Source organism: Thamnophis elegans, chromosome 11, assembly GCF_009769535.1.
Source record: "Thamnophis elegans isolate rThaEle1 chromosome 11, rThaEle1.pri, whole genome shotgun sequence".
In the NCBI taxonomy this organism is placed as follows: Eukaryota; Metazoa; Chordata; class Lepidosauria; order Squamata; family Colubridae; genus Thamnophis; species Thamnophis elegans.
This window is the reverse complement of record NC_045551.1, coordinates 8,057,138-8,076,163: the sequence shown is the minus strand read 5'-3', so window position 1 is coordinate 8,076,163 and position 19,026 is coordinate 8,057,138. Positions and strand designations below refer to the sequence as shown.

Below are 19,026 nucleotides of genomic sequence, written 5' to 3'. Positions count from 1 at the left end.
AACCCTAAACATAACGCTAACCCTAACCCTAACCCTAACCCTAAACATAACGCTAACCCTAAACATAACCCTAAACCTAACCCTAACCCTAACCCTAAACATAACCCTAAACATAACCCTAAACATAACGCTAACCCTAACCCTAAACCTAACCCTAAACATAACGCTAACCCTAAACCTAACCCTAAACCTAACCCTAACCCTAAACCTAAACCTAAACCTAACCCTAACCCTAACCCTAACCTAAACCTAACCCTAACCCTAAACCTAACCCTAAACCTAAACCCAAACCTAAACCTAAACCTAAACCTAACCTAACCCTTACCTTAACTAAATCGGCTTTCTATCGCGCGCTGTTGTAAAGCGGCCTTCTGTCACCGCGCTGTTGTCGGCGCGCTGTTGTCGGCGCGGTGATGATGTCGCGGTTTTAGCGACGTGGTGTTGTCAGCACGCTTTTGTTGGGTCACGGTTCAAATCAGAGTCCAAAGTTAACAGGATATTGTTGTGCCAGACCAAAAAGGATGAGTGAGTTAGCTGTGTCTATATTGTGCCTTGTTTATATGATCGCTAACCTCCACCATCCCCAGTGTTCATTTATAAGAAGTAAATCAGTAGGGATTACTCACATGTAAATGAACATGCCAGCTGGGTGTCAGTCTCACTGAATGTTTGTGTAACTTGAATCGTCATCAATTTATGCTTTTGCAGTTGATTGATTTCCACAATGTCCTGAGCAAATGGATGGTCAACCTGCTGATGCACATGGTGCCGGAACACACCTGTCCTGATACTATCCCTTTGAGTGACACTGAAATGTCAATGCAAGCCCAGCGCAAGATACTGAATATTGTGAATCTTGAAAAAGAAGTAATGGGTCTGGCTACTCAGATGAGCCGGTTTTCCTCTTATCTAATCAGGTACTATAAATTCTCCTCAGATTTTATAGCATCAACATCCATAAAGCAATATGAGGCCTGGGATAGACATAAACTGTGCTTCAGTGACTACTTCATGCTACTTCATGGCAGGGACGTGCAGTCAGGGGAGGCAGGGGAGGCAGAGCCTCACCACTATCATCATGAAAAGGGAAAAAAAATGTAAAAGGAAAAAGGCAAGAGCTGAGGTCAGGCTGAGCTAGTTGCTCCCAGAGTCACCGTGGATGACTCTGCTTAACTGTTTAAAAAAGCCTCTAAAAAGCGCCCTCTACAGGAGGAGGCAGGAGAATGACATGCTTCATCTAGTCTGACTTTAGGTGTTTTATGATCGCTCGAGCAGAGTTAAGCAAGGGTTAAAAGCCTAAAAATTCCTGACGTAGGTGAGGCACGTCGTTCTCCTGCCTCCTCCTGTAGAGGGCGCTTTTTTAGAGGCTTTTTTTTTAAACAGTTAAGCAGAGTCATCCACGGTGACTCTGGCAGCAACTAGCTCAGCCTGACCTCAGCTCTTGCCTTTTTCCTTTTACATTTTTTTTTTCTTTTCATGATGGCAGGCAAGAGCAGAGTTGAAATCCTCTCTGAAACAGCTGGAAAAGATACGTGTGGGTCGGAGGGAGGGGGAAGAATGCAAACTTTATCCTCAAGTGTAGATCCATCCCTAAGTGTAGTTTGATTGTAGGCAGAGCCACGTTGCCTTTTCAAACACACCCACACCCACGCACACACACAGGGGATAGGCGAGATAGTCCATTGCAACTTCTCTGTGGGCGTGTGTCTGTTTGAGAGAGAGGGGAGAGAGGGAGGAAGGAGGGGGAGGGAGAAGAAAAAGAATGAAGGAAACTTTTTCGCAAAGGAGAAAAACAAATGCTGTCGCTTTAAATCGGAACTGAGCATGCCTGGCTGTGGAATTCTGGGAGTTGAAGTTTACAAGTCTAAAAAAATTTGAAACCCACCACTGTGTCAGTGCCTCACCAGCCATAAACCTCACCGCGCATCACTGCTTCATGGTAATAATAGTTCCAACCTCTTAAATCTGCCACGGGATGAATGCAGCTACATTGTATTTTGCATAGGTCAGGAGCCAACAGTCTTTTTGTAATTTTTTAAATTACATTTTCAACTATCATATTTCTGAGTCTCTAGTTGGGATTTTTAACCTGTATGGAATGAGTGGTGGTACTTTTAACATTAGGCATACTGAATTAGAGCTGTAACAAAATCGTTTCATCTTGTGCTGAAAGTTGATGGGAAATTTTGCTTCTAAAGACAGTTTTAGAGATCACAAATGCAAAATCACAGTTTCCAACAACTGATATACAGCATAGACATTGTGAAGTTTTCTGGCTGTCATTTATTGCACCATCCCTTTCTACCTTAACAGTTGAGACCCAATGTAGCTAAAAGAAATCCTATTTGAATTCCATTTTTTTTTTTTTTGGCATTATGCAAGATGGAAATCATTTTTCTTGTGCAGAACTTTCAGAGCCTTAATTTAGCTCAATATATTCTGATCCTTGGATCTAGACAAATTAGATTCTTCCTTAATTAGTGTGGTATTTCTTTGGTGACTTAAAACACGGTTATAAGTTAGGTGATGTTATCCATTCCTAGTTGCTGCAAAGATATGGTTTCAGCTACAACACGTAAGAAACTTGCTGCTTCTGACCCCGAGGCAGAATACGAATTGCAACAGTTAGAGAAGATCAAGGTAAAAAAAAAAGAAAAAAGAATTATCCTGTGTTTCCTTGGCTTAGTCCAAATCCTTTCTAAGGTTGTGATTTTGAGTTAATTTTACAGATTAGGAATTTTAGGATGAATGAAGGAGTTCTTTTGATTGGGCCAATATGATTTATTTTAAATCTGTTACAAGCTTTCATTCGGGAATATTGTTATTGCGTAAGTGGCAGCTTTATAAGCGTAGATTGATTCCTGTTCTCAAAAAGTGTGCAGCCAGGGGTGGGCTTCAAAAATTTTAGCAAGGGGTTCTCTGCCCAGTTGCTGGGTGGGCGTGGCCATGGTGTATGTGACCTAGTCAATTTTCTGCACTATGGCAGGGGTGGGGTTGCTCTTCCCGGCCTCCAGAGGCTTTCCTTGAGCCTCTGGGAGGGCGAAACGGCCTCCCAGGCTCCAAAGATCCTCTGGAGGCCAGAAATTGGCCTCTTTCTGGCGGTCCTGAACTTCCTGCGGCCCATTTTACGCCCTCCCCAAGCTTCCGTGCGAGCCCTGCACTTACCTGCATCCAAAAAGGGCGGCATGGGGACTCCTGGGAGGGGAGGGGTGGGCAGGGCCAGCCAGGAGTGGGATTTGGGGTTCTCCACACTCGTGACCCAACAAATGCGTGCACGACAAAAGCGCGCCGACAAAAGCGCGGCAAGAAAACCGTGAATTCGAAATCGTGCCCACAACAGCGCACCGACAAAACTGCGCCCACAAAAGCACGATTAGGGTTAAGGTAAGGGTTAGGGTTAGGTTTAGGATTAGGTTCAGGGTTAGGGTTAGGGTTAGGATTATTACTTTGTTTTGGCGTTGTTTGGTGAAGGCGCGCTTTTGTCGGCGCGCTGTTGTCGGCACGATTTTGACTTCGCGGTTTTCTCGCGGCGGTTTTGTCGGCGAGCTTTCGTCATACGCGCATTTGTCGGTGAACCCTCCACACTGCACAGAATCTTAGCTAGAGTTTCTCCTGAACTCCTGCGAACCCCCAGCAGCCCACCCCTGTGTGCAGCATGATATGAGAAGGAAGAGAGAGATAAAAATGGAAAGTGATGGACCTTATGGCAATATATCCTTAAGGTCTAACTTGTAGATTTTATCACAGAAGAGGCCCTCAATTGGGGCAATGGCATATTTTCTTTGACCCACCTCATCTCATTATTTAGATTTTTCCCTCTCAACATTTTGTCTAACAGCACCACTCATCATCAAAGTTAATTGGTTGGCGTCCTGATGATGGTTGTTGACCTCAGCTGCTTCCAACCCCATGTTAGTTACTGTTTCCTGGTCCACTCCTGGGCCTGAAAGGACTCCTCCCATCCACTCTATTATCACTAATGCTTTAAGATGTGGTGAGTGCTTGCTCTACTTTCTGAAAATGAAAGTTTCTAGAAACAGTCTCTCCTGTTTAGCAGAAGATATGGTTTTATTCTGACTTATGATACCGATGAAGGACAGCAAGGTCCCCCTATCCTTGAACTCCATGATTTTTTTTAAATCCTAGAGCTCTATATGGTTTCTCTTATATTTGTCCTTCCCCATTTTAGAAGAGATCATTAGTTAATATCTGGAAGCCTTAAGAATACTTAATTAACTCTTTAGAGATATTTTTTGTCAATAATTGTATTGGAAAATATATCAAACAAGTAGAACTAATGCAACCCAATATAGAAATATAGTGAAATATATATATCTATATATCTATATATCTATATATCTATATATCTATATATCTATATCTATATCTATATCTATATCTATATCTATATCTATATCTATATCTATATCTATATCTATCTATCTATCTATCTATCTATCTATCTATCTATATCTATATATCTATATCTATATCTCTATCTCTATCTCTATCTCTATCTCTATCTCTATATCTATCTATCTATCTATCTATCTATCTATCTATCTATCTATCTATCTATCTATATATATATATATATATATATAATTGTTATTTTTAATGTATTAAAAAATTTAAAATTAAGAACTGCAGATAGAAAACAAAACAAAACAAAAAGGGAAAAAGGAAGAAAACAGAAAAAGAAAATAATCTAGTTCACTCTTCTGTATAAATGTTTTTAAAAATTGAAATCACCTTCCAATTCCATTTTCAAATCGAGTATTTCCATCTCTTTCTTATAGGTTGTAGTTTTTAAATCTGCCTTAAAGTCCATTTCACTTTCAGTCAGTGGGGCTTATTCCTCTTCAATATGGTAATACATTTTGATCCCATGATAATCTTAAGTAACTGGAAAAACTGTTGGACCTCAAAATCAAATATTTCCTTTAAGATAGCCATCCGGTACCGTATAGGGTCCAACCTTGAAATCTTTTTATCAGCCAGAATATAAACAAAAGATTTTTTTTCTCTCACAAGGATGGATTATTTCAATTTATTTCAAAGTCTTTCTTTAATTTAAACTCTTCTGAATCCTTTCATTTAAAATCTTTCTGAAGTAAGCGCTATAATCTCCCTTTAGCTGTATATTGAAAAAAAGAAAATTCTTACAAAACTTCAATCACATAACTTTCCTTTTAAATGGATTGAAGAGAAATTCACTCAGCGAATACCAAGTGTTCAGTTCTGAACTGAAGGTTTTTCAACTTTTAATCAATCTTTGATTAAATCAATCTTTTTTGATCCTTAACAAGCAATAAGAAAAAAAACATTACAAAGTAATTTAAATATGAGGTTTGGTCAAACTATGAGTCTGTAAAAGGTTTTATTAATCGTGGCACGACAAAACTGCGCTCGACTAAAGCGCGCCCGATTAAACCGCGTCGCTGACGTCATCAACAGGGTGACAACAGTGAGCGCGGAGAAAGAAGGGCGCTTTAAATAGCGCTTTGAAAGCAAGCCGATTCAACTTAAGGTAAGGGTTAGCTTTAGGGTTAGCTTTAGGGTTAGGTTAAGGGTTAGGGTTAGGGTTAGGTTTAGGGTTAGGTTAAGGATTAGGGTTAGGTTTAGGGTTAGGTTAAGGGTTAGGATTAGGTTTAGGGTTAGGTTCAGGGTTAGGTTTAGGGTTAGGTTTAGGGTTAGGTTAAGGGTTAGGTTTAGGGTTAGGTTTAGGATTAGGTTTAGGGGGGTTAGGTTTAGGGGTTAATTTTAGGTTTAGCATTTACAGCGTCCTTCTGTCTCCGTGCTGTTGTCGCCCTGTGATGACGTCAGCTACGCGGTTTCGTCGAGCGCGCTTTAGTCGAACGCGGTTTTGTGGTGGAACCTTTATTAATAACACGTAGATGATACAAGCAACCATAAAAAATCAGTTCTGCTGATAAAAAAGCACTCCAGAAGATATTCTCAATTGTCTCCTTAATCCAGAGGCAATTTTGACTGGATCCAGTATCCAGCTCCCTTTTCAATTCTAATGTCTCTGCCATTCCACAACTATTTCTTATTTATTCTAGAATTTCTAGAAGGTCTGACACTCAGATTAATGGGCCATTCATAAATCAATAGAGTGAATCCAATACACCATCCAGTGAGGTGCTTCATCCAAATTATACACAATAAGCAGATTAGGTGGACACATCAAAATGGACAACACCACTTTCAAGAAATAATTCCTATAATTGATGACTTCTCAGGAATTTGTTGAGGAGCCTTCCTTCATATCACAAAAAGAGAATTAGAGGCTACCAATGGCTTTTTCTTGAATTGTCTGGAAAAATCACCAGAATATTTTCTTCCTTTTTTTTCAGACAGAGTGCCTGGATTGGATTGAGACATGCAACCTTCTTTTGTCTGGAATGAAGACATCTCCCACCAAGTTAATTGACCAAAAGGAGCTTATACATTACTTTGGATCAGAGGTAGGGAAAGATGGAAATGAGAGGAAAAAAGGTTAAATTTGCAATTTACTTTTTAATTGCAATGCTGTTTTCTTCCTTTAAGATGGGCTGACCATGTTCTTAGCCACAGGGGTGAAAACATTTTCTAAATTGGGGGCCATCAAAAAGAGCCGAGGTGGCGCAGTGGTTAAATGCAGCACTGCAGGCTACTTCAGCTGACTGCAGTTCTGCAGTTCGGCTGTTCAAATCTCACCGGCTCAAGGTTGACTCAGCCTTCCATCCTTCCGAGGTGGGTAAAATGAGGACCCGGATTGTTGTTGGGGGCAATATGCTGACTCTGTAAACCGCTTAGAGAGGGCTGAAAGCCCTATGAAGCGGTATATAAGTCTAACTGCTATTGCTATTGCTATCAACATCTTTCTATGTTCTATGCATCTACATACATTCCTCCTCAGAGTATACATAGTTGAGTACCATTATCAGGGAATAGCAGAATAAATACAGCTATGCATGCAGTAAAACTACAAAGGGACAACTCTGTAGGATGTGCTGACCAGGAATATTTTTTTCTGAAAATGTTTACATTAACCAAAGGATGCCCTTCAAGAACTGGAGAGGCCTCGATGTAGAAAAGTAACAATGAGAACAAAATCTCAGAATGGATTTTCTGGTAACTCAACCTTTCTCTGCTACTTCAAGGTTTTTCAACCAAAACGAAAACTTCCCCCTCATCCAGAGCCTACCCTCGAGATCACTTCTTCCACTCACGCAGCAGAAATTCCTCACGAAGTCAAGAAAACGGAGGAAGTAGGTTCTGAGCAAAGTCCAGAAAAGCAGCCCATATTGGAAATACAGGTGACTATTTCCATTAAAAAAATTAGCATAACTTTTTTTTAAAAGCAAAGTTCTTTCTTATTAGCCAAATCGGAGTGTAATTAAATAAGATCGCCCGGCAGTGGGGAGATAGAGGAAGAAGGTGGCGGCCATTAGCAGAGGGGGAGAGTGTGATGTTGGTGCTTCTGGGACGAGAGGAGCTGGGCAGCATCTGGGTCTGGATCACCTGGCCTCTCTTCCTCTTGCAGCCAGCTTTCCCATTTAGGGAGCCGCAGTCTCAAAGATAATGAGGGCCATGCGGGAAGAGAAAAGGCAGTGAAGCTTGCTTAAGCAGAAGCAGGAGAACAAAGCTTTGGCCTGTCAGCTGGCCTCTTTATTCCCCCTTGCTCCCAAGACAGCCAGGTAGCACCACATGAGGCCTCGGAGGCTTTATAGCATCCCATCTCCTCGGTGAGAAGTGACCAAAGGGCCTTCACGCTGGGAGCACTGGCCTCATTCAGATTCCCTGCCTCCATCTGGCTGCCGTCAGCTGAACGCAGCTGCCCCACCAACCGAGGAGAGAAGCGGACCCACTTCGGTGACACCACCACCACCTGCGGCCAAAATCTTTCAAGTCTTGAAATGTAGAGTTAGAGTTTGTAGAGTAGAGTTTATTATATTTCTATGCCGCCCTATTCCCCGGAGGGACTCAGGGTGGCTCACAACCAAGTCAAGGTGGGGGGGTGTTACAAATAAGAAAAAAAGAACACGAACAAAACAATACCACAATTTAAAACACTCAACAACCATACCATTCGAGGGGGGACAAAAACTCATTAGCCCCAGGCTTGTCGGAACAGCCAGGTTTTAAGGGCTTTGCGTGGAGGGTGGTGAGGGTCCGAATCTCCACGGGGAGCTCGTTCCAAAGGGCCGGAGCAGCCACAGAGAAGGCCCTCCTCCGTGTGGTCGCCAGTCGGCATTGGCCAGTGGATGGAATTCGGAGGAGGCCTAATCTGTGGGATCTAATCGGTCTATTGGAGGTAATTGGCAGTAGGTGGTCTCTCAAGTACCCAGGTCCAATACCACGGAGGGCTTTATAAGTGACGACTAGCGCCTTTCAATGTTCCTTGAAAGTCATCCCAAAAGGTTGAACAAAGTAGGCTTCTTATCCTACATTCTCATTAGCAGTAGTTCTTGACCTGTGGCCACAACTGAGCCAAACATTCCCTTGCTAAGCAAGATTTAAATGAGTTTTGATCTATTTTGTGATTTTCCTTGCCACCGTTGTTAAGCGATGTTCAGTTGTAGTAAATAAATAGAGAGGGAAATTGTATCTTGTTGAATCCTTTAGGAGGAGCGGCTGGGAGGCGGGGCTGGGCGTGGTGAGTGACGTTGAGTTGGCCATGCCCACCCAGTCATATGACCACTCAGCCACGCCCACCCAGCTGGTCATTAGGACAGAGAACCGGTTCTTAAATTATTTGAATCGCACCATGGTTTGTAGCTTTATTGGGAGTATTCAAAAAAGAAAAGTCCTTTCATCGAGTGTATCGATAGAATTCCTCCTTTAGGGAAGAAAAAAATAATAATTGGACTGCATTGTCATTTCAATATGATTTTAAATTGTATAACTTGCTCAGAGTGGGAATAGTAAGTAATAGCCTAGCACACAGCTCTCTCTTTTCATGTTTGTTTGCTTGTTTTCAAAGGCAAATTGGTAACCTGAATAAGACTGAAAACATAAACATAAACCCCAAATCTGCTACTTCTTTAGCAGCATAATTCCCATCCACCCCCCAAAAAATTCCAGTACCTTTGCTTCTCCTAAAATTATCCTAATAACTTCCTGTTATTATTATGATTTTTGTATCCAAAATGTGACCTTCTATAGAGTAAGTAAGTAAGTAAGTAAATCTTTATTACGGTCAAAGACCAGCAGTACACATTAGTTTTTACACTATGTTAAAAAATACTGACATTAAAATATAATTAAAAGGTATTGACGTTAAAAGTGGAAAATAACATACATGATTCTCAGATTGTTCGGGTCACTCCCTGGTTTGCCTGGGTGCAACGCTGTTAAGTATAGGAGTAAATACAATGGTCCCAAGATTGTTAGAGATATGTCCAGATAATTGGTACCAGATGACAACTATACTTCTGTAACCAATTTTTTCCTTATGGACATTGCAGCAGCACAGAACTTTGCCACTGCATGCGTGGTAACCGGGTTAGTATCCTGGAGGAGGAAGCCTAGATAAAAATGGTCTGCCCTCCCTGGCAATCTCTCTAATAAGGGGAGAATATGTGCAGACCTACAAGCTCTGTATAGCTCGCAGTGTAATAGAACATGTGAATTATCTTCCACTTCTCCTTTGCCACATATACAAACCCGTTCTGCTATAGGTGTTCTCTTATACCTGCCCTGGAGGAGTGCTGAAGGAAGAATGTTAAATCTGGCTCTGAAGAAAGCTATTCTTTGTTTTGGGGAGATCAAGTCATTTAGATATCTTGCCGATTCCCACACACCCTGTTTGATTCTGTCCCTACTGTGGAGAGGCAACCTATTTAGTTCTTCTTGGAACTCCATGTCCCTCATTCTATTAATTACTACTTGCTTTGCTTGCTCAAAGCCTAGGGACATTAAGAATAATGGTGAGAGCCCATAAGAGCCCAGCTTGTGATCAATTGCCTGTTTCCAGGGGGAAGGGGAAATTGTCAGTCAACACTAGTGGGGACAATCCCTCTGGAAATGACCTTCTAGAGAAGAGTTTGGCTTTCGAGAGCCGAGGTGGCGCAGTGGTTAAATGCAGCACTGCAGGCTACTTCAGCTGACTGCAGTTCTGCAGTTCGGCTGTTCAAATCTCACCGGCTCAGGGTTGACTCAGCCTTCCATCCTTCCGAGGTGGGTAAAATGAGGACCCGGATTGTTGTTGGGGGCAATATGCTGACTCTCTAAACCGCTTAGAGAGGGCTGAAAGCTCTATGAAGCGGTATATAAATCTAACTGCTATTGCTATTGCTTTCCAATAAAGAGACAAATATTACATTGTTTTTTTGAGCAGGGACAGCCATCGGTACCTAGTACTAGCAGTGGAATTGAAGACGAAAGCCCTGAGATTGATTATCAGATGAGATACATTGCCCATGACGATAACGTGTATTGCAAAACCTTGACCGCCGAAAAAATTTCAGTTTCAGGGGTATGTATTGATGAACCTCCACTGTCACAAGTGGCTCTACTCCTAGCCAAGGTGAGCTAAATTCAGTTCTTCTAAGGATGTTAAAATGTGAAACGAGCAGCTGGATCTAACGCGGAGCAATACCCAATTGGAAGATCTTCTGCACAACTTCGGAAAGTAATTGAAGCTAAATGGAACCATGGTGATACTCTGGTGCGGCTTCTATTTTTTTTTTTTTTGATTGAATGTCGGCATGAAAAACGACATGGAGAAAGAGCATTAATGAGACCAGCTTCTTTTTTTTTTAATTGAAAATTTTTAGAAAAAAAAACTTTTGCAAATGTTTACCTCCAACCCCCTGCCCTCTCCCCCCAAACCCCCCCAACCTCCCCCCCCCGACTTCCCAGAACCAATACAGGGTATAAATCTTTAACAAAGATGTTCTAAAATAAACTTAAAGAAAGTTAGCATCATCTTTCATTTGAGCTTTAACTCCTCTTAGCTAGGCTAAGTCTAAACAGATTATATCATTCCTTGTTTCTTCAGTCATAAACTATCTGGAATTTCTTAGTCCCGTATTTATTTTGAGTATAGTCAATCCATCTTCTCCACTCCACTTATATCTCTCATTTGAGTGATCCTTGAGATATGCTGATCTTTTAGCCATCTCTGCTAGGTTTGTTACTTTTAATGTCCATTCTTGAATAGTAGGCAGATCTTCCTTCTTCCAGTATTGCGCCACCAACAGTCTTGCTGCTGTTATTAAATACAAAATCAAGTTAGTCTCTATAACAGTACAATCAGTAGTTATACCTAACAAGAATAACTGAGGGGTAAACTTTATCCTTTTTTAAAGAATATTTTGCATAAGAGACCAGCTTCTTTAGAACTTCTTTGCCTCAGGCAACCAAATTTATTGATCAGAGGTGTACAGACAATAGTTAGGCTTGCTAAGTTCAGACTTGATCTTTTATTTCAATGGTCCTATTGCTCCATGTAATATTTTTGCCAAGGCGGTATGTCACTGTCTTTTGTTTAAATCTCTTTTCATAAAGTATTCTTTTAATTCTAGAGAGAATTGTATGCCAGCCAGCCAACCACTGAGTTCTCTAAAAAGGAATTTCAGATACTAGCTTCACTAGAAATTCTGGAGGAACGGCTCATGTGAGTACAAAAAAGTTGATTAAGGGAGATGTATACTTGCCCAGACTTATTGTTGCCACAGAAATATGTTAGCTAAACCTGAGAACCAGACACTCTTCCATGTGTCTGTTAATACCTACTCCTTCTGTGTTTTCTATTCTGCTGACACACACACACACACTCCCATTCCTCCGAGAATTTACTTTTCTCACAGAATATTTGGGGGCTGACATCCAGCTCTGAGGTCTACAGACTTGACAGTTGTGAATTTTTGAATTACTGATTTTTACATAGATTTGGGATGATAAGAATCTGATAAGAATATATTTTAGGGCAGCATTTTCGAACCTTGTAGGGAGGTGGGGGGCTGCCTTCGAGTCAGTCTGGACAAACTCCTGCAGTTTTCTTGGCAAAGTTTTTAGGAAGTATTTTGCCTGCTTCCTAGGGCTGAGAAAAAGGAACTGGCTTAAAGTCACACAGCTGACTTTGTGCCTAACACAGGACTAGAATTCACAATTTCCCCAACTTCTAGCCTTAATCACTACAACAAACTATGTTCTCCAACATAGTGGAGATTTCCCACTATATCTCTGTTGTGGCCCAGCAGGAGCCGTTGGAGCTGCCATCAGACTCCGACAGTCAGGGGTCTTATGAGTCGGCTCTGGAGTATGTGGAGGACCCTGGACAGGGTTCTGACTCTGAGCAGGGCGCAGAGAGGCTGGTTGGTCACCAGGAGGCACCTGAGCCTTGGACCAGTGGGAAGGAGACAAGGGGGAGTGAGCCTGAGTCCAGCAGTGAGTTGTTCCTGGATGCCCGGCATCGAAGAGCTAATAGGCATAAGGAACAATTGCGCAGTTACAGGAGGTAATTGCACTCAGCTGGTGGTCATTAGGCTCCTCTCCAGACTATAAAAAGACTACTTGTGCACACGCACCTCTTTGCAGAAGTCAACACATTGACTAAAAGTTGGAGAACTTTTGTAACTACCTTGGCAGGCTGGATTGCTGCCAAGGTCCTTATCTATTTGTTATGCTTGGCTTTCAGCCACCAAGGTTTTGGTTTCTTGCTATTAAAGTACATTCCAGTTAAGCTTGTCTCGGCATTCGTTACTGGACGGAGGAGGGGGTCAGAACATATCTCCATATATGACATAGTGCCTTCCCTATGTATATTAACATGGAATTCTAGGAGTTGAGGAAAAGTTTCAGAAAATGTCCTCTTGAAGTCTTTCCAAAGGTTCATCATTCTGATCACACAAAACTAATGGAAGGAGGATAAAGAAAGATTACTTCCAAACAATGTATGTAGAAACACCAGAACTATGGAAGAGCTATAAGCTAGATGCTAATACTCCAGAGGAGGCCTGTCAAACTGGTGGCCCATGGGCCGGATGCATTATACGCAGGCCATACCTACCCTGGCTCCGGAATAGCAAAAAACATCACGATATGTCACGTGACATTATTGAGTTTGACACCTGTGTTCTAGAGGAAGATAGAGAAGATTGATTGTAGATATTGCCAATTAATAAGTCTATGCTAGTCAGTTGTGCAGCTGTTACTGATTAATTTAGTATTAAATCACTCCTTCCCTTTGAGGTTTTAAACTCCGTAGAAATTCAAAACTCGAGCAATGTTACGAAGCTGCTCGGCGCCATTTTGAGTATCTCTTTAGAAAGCAAGATATCGGAAGGAATTCTTGTAAAAACAAAAACCGAAGCTAAGATTTGATACAAACAATTAAAAATTCACATGTACGGGGCCCGCTCGTCTTGGAATCAATAAATCAAGTTTTGTTCTGAGGATCTGAGTGTTGCTTTGTGCTGCTAATGCAGCAGAAATTCCTGGCACAGAGGCAATTCTGCCGTCGGCTGGCCTCCCCCCCCCCTCCCAGAAACAATCTGCGAGAATAGGTTGGCACGATGCCCGGCAGAAAGCTCACCTTATCTTCTGGCCCGAAGAAAAAGGTAAACAAGCTGTCAGATGGCTGATGGATGGCTCATCTGACAGTTAAACATGTCCAAGATTCTGGAGCCGAAACGATCAGCTCCCGTCAGCAAGCAATCTCAAACCGGAAGTCGATTGATTGTAGATATTGTATCCGCACTAGATTCACACAGGAAAGAAATGATTATAATAACTTTAAAGCAGGAGAACAGGGACATTGTGGGGATCCTCCCTGGAACACAATGGCCCCAGTAGGTTACAGAAGAAATAGAGGTTCCTGATCTGATAGTGAGTGTTGTACATTTTCCAAGATAACTTTTTTCTTCACTAAGAAAAAAATATAGGGGAAGAATGTTCATAAATGAAAATAGCTTTTGCATTACTGCAGTGGTTCCCAAACTTGGCAACTTTAAGACTTGTGGACTTCAACTCCCAGAATTCTCCAGCCAGCTCTACTCTGCTGGCTGGAGAATTCTGGGAGTTGAAGTCCACATGTCTTAAAGTTGCCAAGTTTGGGAACCACTGCATTACTCTATGCCCCCGGCTGACTAAAAAGATACCTGAAAATCCTCTCAAACTCTCTTGAATATTCTGCAGCACAACTCATTGAAATAAGTGCTTGTTTCAATTAGATTTACACGCAAAAAAAATCAGTGTTTTTATGAATCAGATTGGCAATGCACGATAATCATGTGCATCTTAAATCCATCTTTGCCTCTGTCAGATATAAAGTGGGCTATGCAGGAGAAGGTGGGAAATTTCTACTCAGCTCATCTCTTTAAGCCATTTTTTCCTCAGTCTACTTTGCTAGTCCAGAATGCAGCCGGGCGAGCGATATTGGATGTACCGAGATACACCCATATTACACCTATCCTCCGCGAGCTGCAGTGGCTGCCAATTGGTCTTCGAACGCAATTCAAGGTGTTGGTCATTACCTTTAAAGCCCTACATGGCTCAGGACCAGCGTATTTGCGAGACCGCCTACTGCCGCATACCTCCCAACGGCCGATAAGATCCCACAGGGTGGGTCTCCTTAGGACGCCGTCAGCTGGACAGTGTCGGCTGGCGGGGCCTCAGAGGAGGGCCTTCTCTGTGGCTGCTCCGACCCTGTGGAATCAGCTACCCCCAGAGGTCCGGACCTCACCCACCCTCATGGCCTTCAGAAAAGCTGTTAAAACCTGGCTGTTCCGGCAGGCCTGGGGCTGTTGACCTTATTATGTAGGGTCCAGCCCCAATCTGAACGTATGTGTGTTGGAGAATTTTTAAATCTTTATTTTTATTTTGTTTGTTTTTCTTTTCTTGTTCTGTGTAAGCCGCCCGGAGTCCTCCGGGATTGGGCGGCCTATAAATCTAATAAATTGAATTGAATTGATTGATACTTGAAATGAGCTAGAAAGGGAGAAAACTTTTAAATAAAGTAAGGAGGGAAGTTGTGCCACTTTATCCACACTCATCTTTATGAGAAGGAGACTTCCATTATTCTTTTTTTTAATGAGCATTTTAAAAAACAAACTTTTACAAATATTTAGTTTCAATTTCAGCAATCCAGCCTGCCAAGTTTGTTTCTCGTTAGTCCCTAACGTTGACTTCTGCAAGAAGGGCGTGGCACAAGCAGTCTCTTTTATAATCAGGAGAGGATCTTAATGAGCATCAGCTGAGCATAATCACCTCTTGTAATTACACCGTTGTTCTTGACGCCGAGTAGCCCTTCGACGGCGTGCATCCCAGAACAACTCACAGGTGGTTTCTGGATCACTCACTCTTGTCTCCTCCCCATTGATCCAAGGTTCAGGCGCCACCTGGTGGCCAACCAGTCTCTCTGCGCCCCGCTCGAAGTCGGAACCCTGTCCAGGGTCCTCCACCTCCTCCAGGGCCGACTCATAAGACCCCTCGCTGTCGGAGTCTGGTGGCAGCTCCACCGGCTCCTGCCGGGCCACAACAGTCTTTATACTTGGTATCTTAACTCCATGATATCTTGGCTTCTGTTCTTTTAGAGATGCTGAAAAACGAGCTCAGGAAGCTGAGGAAAAGTCAGAAGCCCTTCATGAGGAGTTGGAAGAAGCTCTGAAAAAACTCCAGGATTTAGAAGATGAGGAACCAGAGTTTAAAGATTTTGGCAAAAAAGAAAAATCTCGAAGAGGTATGATTAAAACCTCACAGAGCAGAGCAGAGCCGCCCTCCATCGGGAAGCCAGCTATATATATTGATATATATTGACATATATCACAGTAATGATGTATTTTATTGTCTCTCATGTAATTTACAAACTTAAAAATGGGAGGTGAAAGGGCCTCATAAGTGGAATAGCCTAGGGCCTCTTTTCATCTAAATCCGGCCCTGGTTGTAAGGTACTGTCAGAGCCAGAGGTAACTTGTAATTGTTACCTAATATATGGAGAAAGAAAGAAAAATGTGCTGGAAAGGAATAAAGATGCACCCAATAAAAAGCCTCATGAAGACAAAATAATATTTGAGTATATCGATGTTAAATATCTAAATAGCAGTAAAGGGCTCACAGCCACTGGCTCTTACAGTAATTTATTGGTAGGCCTTGATTTATAATCTGTTGGGGCCAGAATCTGTTGCTAAGCAAGGTGGTTGTTAAATGAATCACGCCTGATTTTACAAACTTTTTTTTTTGCCACGTTTAAGCGAATCAATGGCTAAGTGAATCACATGGTTGTTAAAAGAACCCAGCTTCCCCTCATTTACTTTGTTGGAAACTGGATGGGAAGGTTGCAAATTGTGATCCTTTTTTTCCCAAATGACTGTTTTTTTTTAAAAAAAAACTTTTTTGGGACTGTGGGCATGCTGTCCTTATGCACTTTTACAGCTCATTAAGACTTGTGAACAGAGTGACGGTTCACCGACAAAAGGGCGAATGACAAAACCGTGCCCGACTAAACCGCGTCGCTAAAACCGCGGATTCTAAAGCACCCCGACGAATGAGCGCTGAATCGCGCCGACAACAGCGCGGCGACAGAAGCGCGCTGTAAAACTAAACCTAACTCTAAACCTAAACCTAACCCTAACCCTAAACGTAACGCTAAACCTAACCCTAAACCTAACCCTAAACCTAACCCTGAACCTAACCCTGAACCTAACCCTAAACCTAACCCTGAACCTAACCCTAAACCTAACCCTGAACCTAACCCTGAACCTAACCCTGAACCTAACCCTAAACCTAACCCTGAACCTAACCCTAAACCTAACCCTCAACCTAACCCTCAACCTAATCCTAAACCTAACCCTAAACCTAACCCTAAACCTAACCCTAAACCTAACCCTGAACCTAACCCTGAACTTAACCCTGAACCTAACCTGAACCTAACCCTAAACCTAACCCTCAACCTAATCCTAAACCTAACCCTAAACCTATACCTTAACTTAAATCGCCCTTAAATCGCCCTTTTGTCGACGCGCTTACCTTAACTTAAATCGCCCTTAAATTGCCCTTCTGTCTCCGCGCTGTTGTCTCCGCGCTGATGATGTCGCGGTTTTAGCGACTCGGTTTAGTCGGGCGCGGTTTTGTCGTCCGCCCTTTTGTCAGGTCACGCAGAGTGACAACTATGGACTATGCAATCTATTTTTTTTAATCCCTGCTATGAGGATTATTTAATAGTTCCAATTATCTTCTATTGCAGATACTTCTCAAAAGAAATCGTCTGATAAAGCTGGTCATTCTAAACCACCCACTCCTCGACCTAAGAAATCACCCAAGCCCAAGCGCTGAAGAAGAGGGAGGCCGCAAGAAATCCTTTGGCTCCTGATTCTTGTTCTAGTAATTTTACTCGCCGCAGCCTGAGCACTGCCTATCCCTGAAATACAAAATTACAATTGAAATTCTTCTGGTTGTAATTAATAAGCTATAGAGACAGGAGTCAAATGAAGATTCTAACATTGTTTCTCACTTTTATTATTTATTTAGAAAAATCATCAACATCTAATTTTGCCTCGTTCTGACACGTTTTGATGTACACCTCCAGAAACCACAGATTGGGTTAAATATATTTTCAGAGCAGCTTTTTTCCCCCACCCTGTTTGTATTATATAATATATATTTTGAAGTCTGTTATAGCATGCCGGATGTGGTATCATCTTTGGCATGATCTCTTTGCCTCTCTCAAAGCCTCTCGAAATGCCAAGAGTGAGGTATATCGGCACTGCATCCCACAAGCTTTATCTTGAGAAGATGGCCTTGAAAAATGAAAAAAAAACGGGCCCATTTTTTGTCAAAAAAAAAGGGCATGGATAGCCTTTAGGAGGCTTATAGAGTGCTCCTCGGGTCTGGGGAGGGGGGCAAAATTGAGCAAAAGCCGGCCCATTTTTTGCTCATTTCTGCCCTCCCCAGCCCCCAGGAGCACTTTGAAAGCCTCCTAAAAGCTATGCACGGCCATTTTAGTGAAAGGGGCAGGGTTTCGGGCGGTAAAAAATGCTGTATTCAGTGTATAAGGCGCACCCAGATTTTCAGCCTCTTTTTTGAGGGAAAAAGGTTCATCTTATACTCCAAAAAATACAGTATCTCCTTCCGAAGAAGTTTTTAAATTCAGTATGGAGAAAAAAAGGCTTTACAGATACCCATTTGCCTTTCCAAGGAGAAAGGGAGAGACTTGGGGAAACTGCTTTGCTTTATTTGGGTCAACAGGCATGTACCTCTGCTTGAGATGCAAATGTGTTCTGACCCCCTCCTCCGTCCAGTAACGAAAGCTGAGACAAGCTTAACTGGAATGTACTTTAATAGCAAGAAACCAAAACCTTGGTGGCTGAAAGCTAAGCATAACAAACAGATAAGGACCTTGGCAGCAACTCAGACAAATCTTGGCAGCAATCCAGCCTACCAAGTTAGTTACAAAAGTTCTCTTTAGTCAATGCGTTCACTTCTGCAAGAGGAGTGTGAGCACAACAGTCTTTTTATAGTCTGGAGAGGAGCCTAATGACCACCAGCTGAGTGCAATTACCTCCTGTACTTGCATAACTGTTCCTGACGCCTATTAGCTTTTCGGTGCCGGGCATCCAGGAACAACTCACTGCTGGCTTCTGGATCACTTTCCCTTGTCTCCTCCCCACTAGTCCAAGGCTCAGGCGCCACCTGGTGGCAGCTCCAACGGCTCCTGCTGGGCCACAACACAAATGTATATTCAAATATCTCAGCTGGCAGTTGCTATCTTGTGTCAGAAACTGGCAGGCAGGCAGGCTGTGACACTAAATGTAGAATTTTAAGCAGAAGATTTAGTTGCCAATCAGGTGGTGAATTGTATCAACTACAGCTTTAAATCACGATCTTTTGAATTCTACAATTCCTTTGGTTCACTGACAAATGCGCGCTCGACAAAAGCGCACCGACGAAACCGTGGCGAGAAAACCGCAAGGTCGAAATCATGCCGACGAATGAGCGCAGAAGCGCGCCGACAACAGCGCGCCGACAAAAGCGTATCTTCAACAAACAACTAATAACAACCTAATAATCCTAACCCTAAACCTAACCCTGAACCTA

General features: G+C 42.4%; 1 protein-coding gene across 1 annotated transcript; it reads left to right on the top strand.

The window, feature by feature from the left end:
* Positions 1–725: 725 nt before the first annotated feature.
* On the top strand, positions 726–17,371 carry AXDND1 (axonemal dynein light chain domain containing 1). Its single transcript, XM_032227005.1, has 8 exons — positions 726–917; positions 2,544–2,640; positions 6,360–6,470; positions 7,149–7,304; positions 10,328–10,465; positions 11,517–11,608; positions 15,528–15,673; positions 17,177–17,371. Exons 1-8 carry the CDS (start codon positions 742–744, stop codon positions 17,263–17,265), a joined length of 1,005 nt encoding a protein of 334 aa, XP_032082896.1. The 5' UTR covers positions 726–741; the 3' UTR covers positions 17,266–17,371.
* Positions 17,372–19,026: the final 1,655 nt, after the last annotated feature.